The following is a 17,934-nucleotide window of genomic DNA, read 5'->3' on the forward strand; positions in this document are numbered from 1 at the left end:
CAGGATACATTTCTATACTCAGAAATTGCTTCAATACATGGCAACACCAGTTCCGTTTGCAGAAAATGACCACAGCATCACACAAAAGATAATATTTCATTGTTTTTAATATATATTTCAACAATTTGACTGGACACCAGACAGACACATCAGATAGAAACAGAAATATAACCCTGCCAACTGCATGCTTCAGTGTGGTCAATAAACACACACACCTCGCAGTTTTCTCAAGGAAGTGATCAGCTGTCTTTACTAAACGAATGCAGAGTGAGTTGTTGTAAAATGGGAATTAAAATAAAAAGGAGAAACCATTTATTTCGATTGTCACAAAAATGTTTTATGCCCGAAGTATACTATGGAATTTGTTCTTGCAGCACCACTTACTGCGCAAACTTAATGGCACAGTCAAACTTAATGGCGGCCATAAGGAGCTGGAGCTGCAGAAGCTGTCAGGCAAAATCAGGGGTATTGTGCTTGTTAATGTCCCCATCTGATGCACAATCCCATCCCACACCATTAGGACAATTATATTTCCCCATCAGGCAACAATTCACATCCTCCATCTTCTATCCATCAAGAAACAAAAGTTGACAAAAGAGATGGGAAGAACACCATGCATCTCATAAATATGCATTAAATATGCAAAGAATTTTAAAAACAGCTGAATACGTACACTGCCTTAAGACTACTACTGCACTTAATACAATATTGTTCTTCCAGTACAGTACATGGCCAGGCTGCAACACTGATGCTGCAATATCTTTATGAACACCAGAGAGCAGACTTGGTCTCACCCAAGACCCTTTAAGGCAGATTTCCTTGTGGTTAAGAATACCTTTCAACATTCATTCCTCTCCCAACATGAATGAAATATACAATGAAATAACAGTAGGGTCCCAGCATGCTTAACTCCTATGCAATATAGCCATATCTTACATCAGTAGCTTTACACAAGGAGTTGGAGAAGCATGCACATATTTCACATAGTAAAATAGTGTTCCAAATTTAACAGGACATTTCTACTGCAACAAACACAATGTACTATATGCATATAGTGCTATATATAGCCACATAAGTCAGTGTACCATGATACACATCCATTGCAGCAATTTAATGTGAGGCCAGCAGAGACAAATTCCGCAGTCTAGATCACTTGGGAGTGAAAAATAACAACAACAAAAAAATATTGGTTGCATTGTACTTGCATTTATTACGCATTTAGATTTTTTCTCACATTCATAGCAGTTTCACTATAGGTAAGGAACAATATGGTCCTTTATAGTTCTTTATTATTTTCCACACACACACACGCAGACACACACACATGCACACGTACGCACACGCACACACACAAACTGAAATAAACAAAGCTACAGATGAAAGCTCAGGACAATAAGGCAAGATATTGCAATCAACTCAACAATACATCAGACAACCCTTCGTTATTCACTTTCTAAAGTGATACTGTTCTTACTGTGCTATGTAAATTCTCTTATAATTACTAAACATCAAAATAAATTAGAATTTTTTCCCCCACAACGACAGGGATTGAAGATTAATAATATATATTGTCTTTAACATTGAGGCTTAAATTAATCCCTCAAAAAACCTCCCTTTCAACTGGAGGTCTTAAAGTTAACATTCTGCAACCATGCATTGACATTCTTATGCCATCTCTTTGAAAACAGATTGAGCACATCCTCTCATACTTCATCCAAAACAACCTCTGTTCTGGGTGCAATAATGCTTGTTAGGTTACTCTTAATGAAGAAAAAAAGAATCAATCAATGGAACTGGCAAAGCCCTACTCTCACTCCCCAACAGGTCTTCATCGCAGGTGAGGACTGGGAACTCAGAAGGGATTCTGGCTGATACTGTGTCTTTGAGGAAGCGAGATCTGGCCTTTCGAGACACAGTCCAGAAATACAAGAGGAACTGGTACAGCACACGACACATGAAAATGAGACTGTGAGCACTGAGCAATGTGCCCTGTGCCCTGGGACAGCCAATTACTGTGCCTCACTTCAGAAGGAAGCGCCACAATCACTTTTATTCTCCAGATAATAGAAAAGAGTGAGGCTGCTGTGCATGTCAATCATCTGACCTATGAAACCAATCAGAAAACATTGTGCTTTACTGCAAAGCGCTATAATCGTGTGAGAGCAGGTGATCGCTGCACTCACTCAGTGATTCCCTCTGTCATCGCTATAAAATTCATCACTCTCACCGAGGGGATTGCTCGGACTGCTCAGTTGCAGCAGACCTCTCTCTCATAGGCTAAAGCCACCTTGTCGTTGTGGTTGTGTGGAGGGGCATCCCGCCTACAAGCAACAACAATTACTGAAATATCAAATGGCAGTAGAAATGCAAATAGAGCTCTCTGCGGGAAATGACAAGTGGCACTTTCAATATTAGGAGAAGCACGTGCAAAAAAATGGTCAAAGCCCCGTGTGGCCAGAAAAAATAATGACTGAGTCAACCTGGGCCAAGAGGCAAAGAATAATGTTCAAATAAAAGACCAAGAAAATAATAAGCAGAATAGTCTTAATGATACAGCTCACATGAAAAACAAACACTCAAGCAGTAATCATTAAAATGAAATAATAAAAATAATAGTAATAAATGGAAGAGTGCAGAGACCCATTTCCACACTGCCAACCTTCCCTTTGTCATGCAAGACTAGCACTCAAAGCCAAAATCCTGCTCATCAATACTGCATTCAAAGTGGTTTTCATCCTGCTGTTTTGTGATATATAAAGAGAGAGGGAGAACAAGGCAGCTGTTGACAGAAGTAAGCCGATCCTTCACACACACCTGCTGTAACAGGTGAGCAGAATGGGAAAGAGAAACCCCACCCGTGTCATCTGGCATTCGTACATCCGTACACCTCCTCTGAGCCACTTCACAGACAACAGGTGGGGCCCAGGCTCAGCCGTATCCATTTACAAAAGCTCCGATTGTTCCGGAAGAGTCTTCCCCCCATCACTCAAATTCAGCGCATCAGTGAAAGGGCCAATCAGCTGTCAGCGATTCTCTTCACAAAACACAGAATAGCCCAGCAATAGATTCACTTTTGAACTGAACACATAACATAAAAAACAATACTACAACTACTACTAATAACAATAATAATAATAATATTGTGAGCAATATTTTTGCATATGAATCAGAAAAGTTAATCTGTGATGGTGCCCTATTTTCCTTGCATTGCATGTTGCCACTTTCACGCTTCCGAGTCACGCTACTGACACTGAGGCTGTAAATAGAAGGGTCTTCTTTTTATATCCTATTTACAACGGGGAACACACAGAGCCAAATGCAAGCAGAAAACACATTTGTAAGAACCATCAAGTGCAGAATAGCGTGACTCTGAGCCAGGTTTCTGTCAAGGCAATGTTTGTAGCATTCCCTCACCATACATCAGCACATGTGTCCTTTAAAAATGTCAGGGCTCCGGACAAACAGACATTTCTGACTGACTAAGCAAAAACGTCTTGCTGACAATGCGTATCCTCAATTTAAAAAAAGAATATGTTGACAAAGGAGTATCCTAAAATAAACATATGAACATGCACACACACACAAAAGTTGCCTGAGACAGACACTTGGGTAAATCAAATCCATCTGATGCTTTTGCAGGTCAAGACTGTGTTCTGGGCCCGATTTGGCATGGCTGCTGCATATGTACGTGTGTTCACAACCCTGCTTGTGTGTGCATGCTTGTGTGTGTGTGTGTGTGTGTGTGTGTGTGCGTGCATGCATGCGTGTGTGTGCTTGTGTGTGTGTGTATGTTTATGTGTATGTGTGTGCATGTACGTGTGTGTGTGCGCACGCACGTGCGTGTGCATGCGTGTGTGTGTGTGTGTTTACACAGCCCTACAGACAGACATTTGACTCCCTGCCTGGACACAATAGGGGCTGAACTTTCCAGCTGGGTGTTTTTCACTTTCTAACTCTTGTACTACATTGCAAAACAAAAGAAAGATATACAGTACTGCATATTCATATGATATAAGACATAACTAAAAATTCACAAGAAACAAAGGTGCTTTTTGTGATCATCTTCATGAAATACAGCATCAGATATTCCCTTTGAGACAGGCCAAACAAAGGACTGATGTAAGCATAAATTACATAATCCGCAATACCCACTACAGTACACTGATGGATTTTTCCACATTAATCAATGTTAGAAATGCTACTAGTAGCTCCGTTGATAAATAATATTAAGCCTGTCTTGAGACATATTTTACAAGACTACTAAAAAATGACAGTGTGCAAAACTACAGACTTCACAGAAAGTGGAGATGCAGATATAAATCTAAGCGGATTGAGGGTGGTCAGGCATTGAAAGAGGGCCTCTCTCCATGGCTGCTTTTCCATGCTGAGGGCTTTATCTTCTCACACTGTGGTGCAGAAGGTAATGTGGAGGGCTTTGACTAACTTGGTGAGGGAGAGAGAGACACTATCTCAACACACATAATGCAAAAGGATCATGTAGATTGTGCAGGAACAAGATACGAGGCTGCCTCATACAGAACACAGAACAGTGCGAAACGCCCGGGTTTTGCAATCCAAAGCAGAATGGGGAAAGAAAGTGGGGGAACCTTCTTTCCTGGAATGTATCGGGCCTTGAATATCTAAAACTCTCATTTACGGCAACGTACGTTTTTTATTCATAAAAAAGGACATTTCCGTGGGTCCTAAGAGAACTGTCTTTGGCACCACTGAAATGTCTCCATCATTGATGACCAATCCCCCAACACCTTAAAAATGGTACCAGCAATGAAAAACACAACTTCCAAAGAGGTTCATTTTTCAGCGAGTAGTCCATGGATTTTGGGAATTACTTGCATTGGCCATAAAAGCTAATTTTCAGTTTAACAAAATAAGAAACATATGCATACAATTTACCAGAAAAAACACTTCCAAAGAAAAGAAGACAGTAATATTAAATAACTACCCTTTGCCTTTTACCTGCAATGTAAAAGTTATGAAATTACCAACAAAATACCTCTTGTTTCCTGTCTCTTCTGTTTGCCAAATTTGTATCGATGTATTTATCATGTCCTCTGTACATAAATCTTATGAATTGTCCTAAACTTTTTGGAAAACTGGTATATTATTTTGTGTAATAATCATAAAAAGCAGTTTTATGGAAAAATATCACAATTAAGTTACTGATAGAGAACACTGGATGGCCCAAAAAGGGGTTTAAGAGTGCTGAAATAGCTCTGTTCAGCCACTCTGCTACGGGGGCTACTGAGCATGCTCAGAATAATATAAACGCTACTGTGCAGCTGTCACACTGACGACCACCTGCAGGTCACATGACCTCCCTTTAGAGGCAATGGATGAGAGGCAGTAACAAAGTCACAAGCTCACAGCAGCAGTGCCATCACTGTCCCCTCATGAACACAACAACCATGATTTACCAGGACGAATGTGAACGTGACGTGAAAACTTATTTCCAGAAACGCCTCTGTCCAGTAGGGAGGGGGGGGTGTGGACTTGTTTTTTACGCTTGGGTTGATGTTAAGCTTGTGATCAAAGAGAACACAAAACACTGAAAGGCCAGAGGAGCTGGGGGTTTTGGGAGAGCTATACTGAGGGACCTGAAACACTCAAGAGACTTCCCCACCCCAGGACACAGTTTTAATGGCCAAGAGAATCAGCAACGGGAATGAAATAGCGGTGCTTTTACACCTGAAACACTAACACAGGAGAAAACCAGCTCCCAAAAAAAAAAAAAAACTGACCGGACATGAACCTAGAACGGCTCCCCCAACCCCCACCTGAGCCCAATTCCGCAGGATGAGATCCCAAATGACACAGTTTCTCCTAGAATCTGACAGACTTTTCCTAAACTCTTTAAGGTGCACAGGCAGGGGGGTTGTCTGCTTCCAGTACTTTCAGCTGAATCGGTCATGAAGAAGGCATCCTGGTTCTCACGTATGATAACCTGGCTCGGATGAAGGAGTATGAGAACAAAAAGAGAGGTGGGGGTGTGGAGGTGGGCAGTGGGTGTTAGGACTCAAAGCCAAACATTCCATACAAGCTCACAGCAACAGTGTGGGAGCTTGTTCTCCCACACACACACACACACGGTGGAAAAAGTAAGCACAATAGCCTTGACTAAAGGCCTCCCTTTCCAGCGGAAACACAGAAGGTGCTGGGCTGTATGAAAGAGCTCCCAGTTGAAATTCTAGTGTTGGACCAAATTAAATTCACCCCGTGGTGGTGGGGGGGGGAAGGGGGTAAGTGGGAGGGCCTAGAAGGACAGTTAACACCTGATATGCATTTCACATAGCCGATTGGTGATTGGTCAACATTGTTTACAGCTGCTTCGGCCAATCAAATGCTAGGCCAAACCAAAAAAAAAAAGAGTAATACCATTATGTGGAACAGAAATACATGGACCAGGGTTGAGGGGGGGTTGGGATTCAGAAGTGGGTGGGTGGCGGGGGGGGGGGGTCAGCAGCGAGGAAGGGGGGCCCACAGCCCACCTCACCCCCTCTTTCGAGCAGCGTCGGCATCCTGGCACTCGACGGCGGACAGGGCGATGAGCATCTGCGCAGCGTAGTAGGTGGCCATGATGATGGCGCGGGAGTGCGGCACGGGGAAGCAGAACTTGTTGACGGCTATGGTGAGGTCAGACACCATGAAGAGCACCGCCCCCAGGCAGGCCGACAGCTGCGTCCACGTCCACAGGTCGTTGGTCAGCTGCACTCCGGCGATGGCACGCCAGCCCATGAAGCCAATCAGGCCGATGTAGACGCCCACCAGGTAGGTGAACGGGCCGGACAGGTAGGGGTAGAGCAGGGCGTAGCTCAGCCCTGACACGCCCCCAATCACCAGCCCCGCCACCAGGTTCAGGGGCTTCATTCCAAAGGCTGAAGAGTACAGGATGTGAGTAATGGCAAACATCAGCAGCCCTGGAGGAAAAACACACATAAATACACATTAACATACTGTACACACTCATTTACAATGACACACACACACACATTAACATACCATACACAGTCATTTACCATGACATACATACACATATTAACATACCATACACAGTCATTTACAATGACGCACACATACACATATTAACATACTGTATACAAACATGCACAGTTCTCCTCCATAACATGCAGCTGCTTCTTTTCACACCACAGACTACAGTTATGCTCACATTGGGTGGAATCAGAGGAAGACCTTTTATATTGTCAATCTATGCAGAAACACAAACCAATGACCAATTGTGTGTCACCCAATGGAGCTGCCGGCTACAGTTGGCCCTGGCACGGTCCGGATTTGATCCAAGGCCATGAGGCTCATCCATGCACAGCAGCAGGGTGCCTTAACTGAATGAGCCACCCAGCAGCCCCATGCAGTGCTTCTAATCTATGAGCCATGGTGAGATCGACACGCTAGACTGCTGCCAGGAAAACACATTTCCTAAAACTAATTTGGCACATAATGTCAGCACAAAGATAAGAACAGTTGGAGACACCCACACCAAGCTGAGATCAGGTTATTTAAAAAAAACATACAGCTCAGTGATAGAGAAAAACAAACTACAGGCCAACACAACAGCCACTAATCTCATTAGTAAACCATACATGCATATGCATTTGTGTAAATATTATCAGACAATTATTTCACACTTTCACATACATCAACTATCCCTAACCAAACTAGGCATGAACAGCTTCTACTTCCTCATCTTCCATTACAGAATTCATTCCCAATTTAGATATTGAGAGAAGGCACTATCTCTAATCTTAAAGCACTCTTTAAAAAAAAAACTATATACAGGGTCTCACGCATATTCACACCTGAAGATGCAAATGCACACATTCACAGCATCCATACCAAATCAAACGCCAGAACATCATGTTGACACTGTTAAGCATCAAATGAATTTGACTGACCAAGTGTCACGCACGCACGCACACACACACACACACACTCACCATGGCTGAAGTACCCTTGCTCCTGCCAGATCAGGAAAGCATCTCCGAGCGCTGAGAAGATGAGGCCGGCCAGGATTTTTCGGGCACTGGCGTGGGCACCCAGGAAGCCAATGCCGTGGGCCAGCAGGAAGACCCACAGGCAGAAGATGGGCAGACACTTGATGAGGGCGCTGAACCAGGACGGTGCCGAGGTGGGCAGCCACAGCACAAAATAAACACAGGTGGCCTTGAAGAAGGGCACCAACTTTGGCCCCTCGCTTTTCACCTATACAGACAGAAAAAACAACACCCCATTTCGTAAAAACAACACAGCAGCACATTTCACAATAAAGCACAGCTTCTGCCTTACAGACATGGAATATATCACCATATTATGTATGTGTAGACTTTTAATAAATGTTTTTTAAATTCAATGCAACATCCAAACGTGAAGAGTTTATACATTTTGAAGTGTTGCATTACCTAGATAATATATTTATTTCAATGCATTTTAGATTTCAAATTCAGTAAAAGCAAACATAACTTTTTTTTTTTTACTCACTTAGGACTTTCAGAACAAGACCAGGTAAAAATCTAGTATATGGCTGGACCCATAACACGTGATGCGGCCGACCAATGGCGTAACTTCATCGCTCACTCACTCAGTCACTCACGCAGTCAAAGACATTCACGTTTGTAGGGCTGGCCCCGCTGTTGTGGTCCAGCCAAAAACATAATTCTCCTCATAGTCCATTTTAGTTAATTGTGCTCTGAGTCTGCAGGTCATTTAAGAGAGAAAAAGAGCAGAAGAACAATGGCAGCCAAACTCTGACCCATTTGGAACACTGACACAGTCTCCGGCTGCAGGGCACCTCCATAGCCAAAAGAAGAAGTGGGGAGGAAGTCAGGAACACACACGTACACACGCGCACACACACACACACACACACACACACACGCATGCGCACACACACGCACACACACAGACACACATGCACACAGACACATACACACTTTCACATACACATATACTGGTGTACATATACACAACTCAAATACACTCACCCTTGCACACACACACACACACACACACACACACAAACGGCTCTCAGATGCTCTCTCTCGCCGGGCATGGGGATTGCAAAGGCCAAACAGTACAGAAGTTCTAAATGGTGTCTTCAACAGAACTGTTGCATGCAACAAAGCCTTACTCCTCAGGGCTGTTACATAGGTTGTATGTGCAGCAGAGCTTAGGAGCTATAATTACTACAATAATAATAATAATAATAATAATAATAATTTCACAGTCACATTCCATTAGTCATAGACGTCGTCCACACCCCGTCACACACCTTACTGTGTGAGAACACAGCCTGGTTTGATTTCTGCCCTCTTTCCAAGTCCCCTGATCAGGATCCCTGACCACACACCACACCTATGGCAAATGCATTCACACACACTCCTTCACTTTGGATACTTATCACCCGCAGGAGACCATATTAGCCAGCATGATTATTCCACAGGCTCCTAGCAACCCCAGCTTCTCCCAAGATGCATAGCAACACCTTGTGCTTGTTGTAATTAACTGTACTAGACTCACAATATTCCATTAAAAATAGTAGGCCTCTCCAGCTCAATGTCTTGGCAGGCTTTACTGGTGGTCTGCAAAGTGAGAAGAAGCAGCAGCTCACAACACATGCAAAAACATTTTCAGTAAAACTAAAGGCTGACAATCTCACTGCCAAATATTTTTTTTTATTTTTCATCTTCTATTCCACGAGCGATTGGATACATTGTGGACAGTCAGCACTCTCCCCAGACGTAACCAAGGACAGAGGAGATGCATGCGAGGTACGTGTTATTTACTGTTCCATGTTCCATCCACAGCAGAGCGCTTTATGTGGTCTGGAGCGGCTCCAAGTTATGTGTGTGTCTGCATGCAAGAAACTTTCAATGTAAAAAGCTCACCAGCACCTAAGGACAGGGTGTATGGTCTTCCATTGTGTTCTTTGTGCATTCATCTAAAAACAACCCAGTTTCTATCCTGCTCATTTCTATTAGGAAATCACAAGAGGGAAAGACACTTCACCAGCAATGGGGTCTACACTTAAAATCAGCAGCCGAAAATGGAAGGAAATATCTTTGACCCTGTGGCAGGAGAGGAGCTTCCCTGTGCGTTGGTGCTTATGCCAGCTTTCTCACAGCCACAACCTCATTGTCAAAGCCAACTGCTAATGCAGCTATCGCTGACAACGATGATAGCTTCAACAGCAGCAAGGCCAGACAGAATTTCAGCAGGAGCCCACAGCACCAAGGCTGGACAGAATTTCACCGTAATCCCTTGGCAGATTTCTGGCCATCATCATGCACAGAGCACCCAGCCCTGTCTGAACGCGACTTTGAAAACTCTCATGCCAATCGTGACCTCATATTTATGCGGGAGTGGCTTTTCAGCATCAAGATACAGGAAATCAAAAAACAGGGACAGACCGTGTGTCAAGAACTATATGAGAATGAAGCTCTCACCCAATAAACCTAATCTTAAGGTTAATGTGCATCATTCTAGGCCCACCCCTCTCACCGAGTGACTGTTTTAATGCATTAATGAAGGCAGAGCCACAGCCTTATTCACATGAGAGTTAAAACAATGCGAAACCAAACTTTAAATGTGAATAACGCCTCTTTTTCACTTGATAAATGAACCAATATGTGATGCCTAGCTTTGTCTTTTGATTTGAAAACATGAAGGGATGTAAAAAATTAAAATAAATAAATAAATAAACCATGAACTATGGTATTGAGCAGGGTGAGAGAATGTCATCTGACCCCTGTCCTGGGCCAATAAAATTATACGGAAACAATGCAACAACACAAAAAAAGGAAAGGCCAAAGAGGAGACGGGGACATATTTCTTCTTTTCAGCCAAAAAAAAGTGACGAGTCAACCAAAATGTGAAATTGAGTAGAGGAGATGTTGACAAACGGTCACATTATAAGCCCTGGCCTTGTCTGCAGAATGCGCTGGGGTTCCCTTTCAGAATCGCAGTTCTTTCCTCAGCCGGAGGTTTCCCTCTCATTTTTTTTGTAATGTGAACATAGTTTTTGTACAATGGGAACCTGTAGCATTTAGGCCTCATGTTCCTCATTGTTTATTTCAACACCGACAGCAATATTTCCAATCCTGAGCCTCAGACCCTCACGCCATCTCCTGCTGCCGGGGCTGGGAGCCTTTCCCAGTGTTTCCTAGCACTGCCATACAAGCCTGTACATTGTTTTTCAACACAAACGGCTAAGTAATCATTGCACCAGCCTCTCTTATGAGAGCTGCCCATTATTTTGTGCATGCAAAACTGTCAGGCTTCACCCAGGGCACGCACGCACACGCACATGCACACACACACACACACACACAAATCTGAAATTAAGTATAATGTACGAGGCGAGATTGAGAGTGAGATAGGAGTCAAAACGGCCATGTGAAAAACTGACAGCCATAGCGGGTATGATAGAGGGAGAAATGTTACAAAACCTTATGTCAATTTTAACTACATCAGCTCACCCCAGATCACCTCCTCCACCCACCATTAAGAACGACTGAAACCAAACACCATGGAACATTAGATCTCGCTGTCCTTCAGACTCAAGTCCTGGCGGGTGGGGGGTAGCACATAGTGTTGAGGGAAGTGAAACCCCCCTCCTCCCTTCTCATCATGGAAAATACATTAACTCAAACAAGTGTGAGGAGAAATTGCAAAACCCTCATCCTGCTGATTAACCTCCTTGTGGAGAGCTATTGTTACTGTGTCTCATGGCGGGTCAGACAAATGCAAATAAAAAAATCAAATTCAATTGCAAATGCATTACCCTGTGGAACTGTGAGCTCAGGAAAAGTATGAGAACAGAAAACAAAGGAGCCAGAATCTCTTATGCTCACAGAGGAGCAGACTGAGAAAGATAAACCACAGGCTGTGCACAGTTTTTGAACTGATTCTGGTTTTCGTTGCATCAGAGGGCCAGTATCCACCTCCACACTCCCACAACACACTATTTTAAGTCTCAGCAGGACCATTCGATCCCCCTAACGGAGGAGCTTAAAGTACAACTTCTGCCCAGGAAATAATAACGCAGGTTAATGGTCATAACTGCCCTCAAAGGGTTGCCAATGTCCTTGGGGGCGCTGTCGTGCCCCCTGAGCTGGACACGTCCCGTGGTCCCACATCTAATGAAGGGGCAGCGTTCATTTGCGAAACCACAGACCCATGCATGATGGGAAAACACAGTGCTGAGGCAGAAAGGTCATGCCAAGGTGATGAAGACGGATACGCTGCCTACAGGAGCAAGAGTATGCCCTCTTCACTTCTGGAGTTTCAGAAACTGTGGGCACAGTTTGGAGAAAAAATGTTAGCTTTACATTAGTTATTTAGATGGCAGCAAACTGGTCGATTTGTAAGGCGAACATGGCATGGAAAAATTAAATGTGTAGCAACACGAGCTACAATAAGTAATGGAACAGCCAGGGCTGAAAGCAAATACACATGAACCAAAGCAATGCTAAAAATAAAAGTACAAGGCTTAACAGTACTCAAAGAGTGCAACTTTAAAGTAAAACAGATAATACTGAATTAGGAACAACGTCTAATGTTCTATAACTGCAGCATTTCCTAATATAAATTTATACGGTGCCAAAAAGTGATCCCACAAGAATAAAGTCAACTCATATGATATCTCCATACTCAGTGATTAGCAAGTATTTGAAACAGGCCAGCAACACGACACCCCAGAATTCAATTTATGATGACAGGATCAGACTTAGGACACAAGACAGATCCAATTTCTTGGAGCCAAGGTGAAGTTAAAAAGAGGTGTGTTTTGATTCTGGTGATATAAAATGATATAAAATGATATTGTGTTTACAGATTGGGATTAAAATGAGAATAAACCATTCGACCTTAGCTGGCTGGCTGACCTCATCAGGGTAGCATCCTGTATATTTGACTAAACCGCCCAATCTATATGTGTTCACAGGAGACGAGTTTAAGATTATTTCTACAGGACATGAAAGGGAAAACAGTGAGTTTGACCGGTTTATAAATTAAACTGGGTTAATATTTCTGGTCGATCATTGTCCCAAATGTGGTCCGTTAAAGGGAATGTGTTCAGTTGTTCCCCAATAAAAACTGAAACTGAGATAAATATTTGATTTTGCAGTTGTACAAAATATTGTAAATATAATGGTACTTCACTTGCGAAAGAAATGTTAACAACTGCGTAGGCATCAAATCCCTTGATTTATAATTTAGTCTGCAGAGGTTTGGAATAATAATCGGTTTATCTCCACTCAACCGATGATGAAAGTCCCATTATTATCAAAAGCTTTGTTCTGGCTGTAAAGACAGACAGTATTCAGATACCAGAGTGTAACTGATAACGTTCCCTTATGGCACAGGGGTTACTATTGTAGCCGGTGGCACCAGATGCCACAGCCAGTATAAATTGGAATGGGGGGAATCATTGGGGGAAGTGCTTTGGTTCCAGCCGGGACGAGAGGACAGGTGCACACACTCTCGTCGGCGTTGGAAGAAGGTGTAGTGAACCATCGAAATTGTTGCCATTTTGCTCAGTGCAGGGGCAAACTATCTAGCACCGGTCTTGTTATAATAGCCAAAAGATTGAAGTGCTACAATAAGTGAGCAAGTTTTTATAAAGTTTTAATCTCAAGATGGAATGGGTTTAAGATGTGAATGTTTGTTGGAGAACGGAAAAACATTGTTAAGCCTTGATTCTCCATTTTTTTAGTAAGAGCGCTGGTGCGGAAGGGTGTCCGTGTATGCAGGGAGTGTTTGTTTGGTCCCCACGTATAAGGTATGCCTCTTTTTAATGATGGATTAAATAAAGCTTGAGCATTTTAATACTTTGTAAATTAAAAGGAAATGTTTCGTTGATTTCTATTGTGCGCATTAAATAAGGTGACCAAATTAATGTCTGTATTTCTTTTCAGGGAGCTTTGCAGATTTCTTCTGCTGCTCTTACTATTCATCAGTCCCTTACGGTCAGTTTGGATTTCCAGGTTTAGATTTGGTTTCTAGACTGCCCGGCGTATGAGCCGGTATGAGGCAAAAGAATTTTGAAGAACGAGTTATGAAGTTACACCATTGGCCGGCCGGATCACGTTTGTTAGTTCCAGCCATATACTAGGTTTGGTCTTGTTGTTTGTTTGTTCCTTTGGTCAGCACTTCCCCAGGGCTAGTTAGGGTGGACTGTAGGCGAGGAGAACTGGTAGTATCTCAGGTTGGTAAGCTGAGGAGTCTTGATGTGAACATGTGTGCTTATATTTCTTTATCTCACTAGCGTGAAACTAGCAAGTGCAGTTTCCACAAGTGTTATATTACAAGTGTTAGGCTGAAAAGTGTGAGTACTTGTCTTAAGTGTAGTGATATTAGTCAGTGCTTCGCACTCTAATGATAAAGCTTAATATGCTTACCACTAAATTCTCCTCGGTTAACCACCCAGTCTATTGTTCTCAAGCTACAGGTCCAGCCCAGCTTTAAAGCCAGGGATAGGCACTCAAGTATACTGGTGCCACATGAATTGCATACTGTTGTTATAATAAACTTTGGCACTTTGACTTAACTCTGTTTCCATCATTTATTTGATAACTGCAAGGGGGGATATCCCAAGGGCCTTAGAGTTCCCCTTTAGCTCAAACAAAAAAGGTGGAGTAGTACAATTCTACACCAGGGGGTGTTACACTTGGCGTATTCAGCAGGATCTTTTTCCCCCTCTTTCTTACAAAAGAAAGATGTGCCAAAGTGTGTAGCAATAATCCTGTGGGAAGTGGTCGACTATATTTATGTGTTCTATTTCTATTTTTTTTTTCTATATATTAAGTTAGTAACACCCCCTGGTGTAGAATTGTACTACGCCACCCTTTTTGTTTGAGCTAAATGGGTCACGCACAAATTCAATGACATCCCTGGAAATGGCAGTCATCAAATCTGGCAGGGAAATTCTCCCTCAGCTGTGTGAGGAATGTCTTCATGTTCTCAATGACGTTGCTCACACCCACTGTCTATAGTGTGTTGAAGTGCACCAGCCTCCCCGATAACAAATCTGCATGGGATAGATCAAGTTTGTTTCCAAAAGCATCAAGCTTTCCACCATATCCACCACAGATTTTTCTTTCCCCTGTAGTTGCAGATTGAGTCCATTCAAAGTCGGCTAAAAATGCAACGTTGCACATGTATTCTCTGTCTTGCATGATGCGCAAGCGGTCAGCTGCTCCTTTTGATTGACTTTGCTTCAAAAAATCCACAACTTGATCACTGAGTTCAATGAAGCGCTCCAAGGCTTTGCCCTTACTCAGCCAGTGCACGTCATTGTATTCTGGCCCTTGGACAAATGTAGTTGATGACCCCTGCACTACACCTTCTTCCAACGCCAACGGGTGTGTGTGCACCTGTCCTCTCCTCCCGGCTGGTACCAAAGCGCTTCCCCCAATAATTCGCCCAATCCCAATTTATACCGGCGCGGCATCAAGTGGCACCAGCTACACTATTATTATCAGCAACTGCAAGAACCGCGAGTGGCGACCAGTGCCCTCTTAAACTCCACCGTAAGGCGGCTGAGGCAAGACGTGTTGACATGTCATGCTGTAGACAACTCTACGACCTTCTCAATACACGCTTCAGCCCTGTTCATAAAAATTTCGTTCAACTTCCACAGCCACAATCACGTGCTTGCGGACAGCGTCCAAATTTGAGTAGGCTAAACCTTGAGTAGAGACTTCACTAACCAGGCCCTCTCCATCCCACCACCCCCTTTTTCTCTAACAGACACACAGACTATAAAAAACACCAGACAACAGAGAACATCCAAACCAAAGATAGTCTTCCGTGGCTTGGCTACTAAATGAGGAAGCGTTTTGTTTTCAGACTCCGAGCCTTTCACGTCGCCACAGCTGCAGCGAACCCATCTCCACAGCAACCCGCGCTTAATCCTGCCTCCACACAGGCTGCAGTCGGAACTCGGGATTTATTCCATGGGTTTATGAGTGTAGCTAAATTGTGATACAAGCACAAGCCTTTATGCGCCTGGAAATGAAAACTAATCACCTCCGTCATCCTTGTCGTTGAAGAGTAGCCAACACAATTATATCAGTGTAACAGCGTTGTAGCAACGGCTAAATTCGAAGTACTTCACCTATCTTAGAACATTCTAACTGATGTGGGGCTATTAATTAAAACACAATACGTATATGAATACGAACATATTCGTATAAAATATGTTTTTATAAATGGGCCCAAGCACCTGCAGGGAACGCGAAAGAAAAACATTTAGAACAGCAGGTAAATGCGCGTTCTGATACACTACCACAGCGGGTCAGCTGGTGAGCGCATGCGTTACTGGAGGGTACAGGAAAGAAGACAAAAAGGTCGTCACATGATAGCTTTTCCTTTTGTTAAATACAGCCTTTGGAAGAAGAAAAAGAACAAAGGATATCCGAGAAAACAAAAACGAAGAAATAGTAGCTGTGTGAACTCAATATGTATTTTTAAAGTGGCTTATGAATCGCATGTGTTTTAATTGTAATGGCAATGTTCACGAAAGGCTAGTTGATAAAGGTTGCTACTTATTCCTTTCGGGATATTTTTTCTGCATAGCCTAAGTGCAGTTGTTTAACACTAGCTTGTCTGCGCTCAAACTCGGAAAACAAGGCAATAACGGTAACAGGAAGAAATAGGTGTGGGGACCATGAATAGTCTACTTCAAAGACGAGTTATGCAAAAGTCGTTGCGACTTCAAAGGATGGAGTCGCGATATTACATTCCGGATCTTCTTGAATTATGCAAATAAACGTGGTGAAATTTGCAATTAAACATTCAGACATAAACAAATAGCCTACGCTACTTGGGAAAGTCCGCAGCCTATATAAAAAATATTACAGGAACCGGCTCAGACGAGATAAACATTGACATGCTTTTATTGATCACGTGTTCAGTGTTTTCCAAGCGAGCTCCAACAAGCACGACAGAATACATAGGCTATAGGCTACTTCTAATTTTTATCACTGTAAGTGTTCGAATCCTATTTCAGGAAATGAACCAAGACCCGTTGTTAAAACCCGAATCATGCGACGAAAATGATAGAAGGCAGATTCCCAATATTGCCTTATTTGCCCTGCTTCTCTTGAAGGAAAGGCTGATCAGACATATAGGCTACCTGTTTTCCATACAATTAGACTGTCCGGTCATAACAAAACATCACCAATACGCCGTGGTGTCCATAAATCGTTGCATCTAGGATAAAGAATTTGAAGGTCTACAGTAGGCTAAACATTGTAACCTGAGGCAGCCTTAAAGATGAGCACTGCATCGATTCAATTAGCTAGCATTGTTTTCTAAAAGGAACTAAATCAAAGATAGTCTACGGAAAGCGCTTACCACTGTGACAGGCGAAACCATATCTGGTGTGATCCCAATGCTTTCGTATATTCGGAATATTCGAACAGAGTGCGTTTGCGCTTTGTTCGCCACCTAGAAGCGATATTGGAGCGTTTTTGTCATGCGGATTGTTTTGCCTTTTTTTAAGAACAAGCCTGACATCAATGGGGGTGGGAACAAATCTGTCATAATCGTAGGCGGGGACAGAATATTAAAGCCCATATGGGATGTGGCTAAACTAACTGACCAATTAGGAACAGGCAATATTGTATAAGGGGCAGGCTTTAGAAACATCAACGCTTTTTGATGGGAGGAGTTTTGACCGATGTTTACTAAGTAGGCCTACGCGAACTATATTCAGAAAAATAGGCTTTTATGTATAGGTCCCACTCGCAAATGTTTTAAAACACTTCCCTGTGAGGTGAAAACTAACCACACAAATACACGATATCTATGAAGACAATGCAACTCAAAGTCACTCTCCCAAACACGTCTCCGCATTCATCAGGAACCACACTGATGTTGGCATCAGTACATATGGGAAAC

General features: G+C 42.9%; 1 protein-coding gene across 1 annotated transcript; it reads right to left on the minus strand.

Annotated features, from left to right (window-relative positions):
• Nucleotides 1-89: 89 nt before the first annotated feature.
• LOC135242489 (lysoplasmalogenase TMEM86A-like) lies at nucleotides 90-17,559 on the minus strand. The gene is made up of 3 exons (XM_064313546.1): nucleotides 17,389-17,559; nucleotides 7,971-8,235; nucleotides 90-6,935 (listed from the first exon to the last, which is right to left on the minus strand). Exons 1-3 carry the CDS (start codon nucleotides 17,407-17,409, stop codon nucleotides 6,508-6,510), a joined length of 714 nt encoding a protein of 237 aa, XP_064169616.1. The 5' UTR covers nucleotides 17,410-17,559; the 3' UTR covers nucleotides 90-6,507.
• Between the last annotated feature and the right edge of the window lie 375 nt (nucleotides 17,560-17,934).

Source organism: Anguilla rostrata, chromosome 16, assembly GCF_018555375.3.
Source record: "Anguilla rostrata isolate EN2019 chromosome 16, ASM1855537v3, whole genome shotgun sequence".
Classification (NCBI taxonomy): Eukaryota; Metazoa; Chordata; class Actinopteri; order Anguilliformes; family Anguillidae; genus Anguilla; species Anguilla rostrata.

Bases quoted from the DNA above. Each gene is read 5' to 3' on its own strand.
- LOC135242489 (XM_064313546.1), bottom strand. From the start codon at position 17,409: ATGGTTTCGCCTGTCACAGTG. The intron at 8,236-17,388 runs GTAAGCGCTTTC...CTGTCTGTATAG, and splicing joins TGGTTTCGCCTGTCACAGTG to GTGAAAAGCGAGGGGCCAAA. The intron at 6,936-7,970 runs GTGAGTGTGTGT...TTTTTCCTCCAG, and splicing joins GCAAGGGTACTTCAGCCATG to GGCTGCTGATGTTTGCCATT.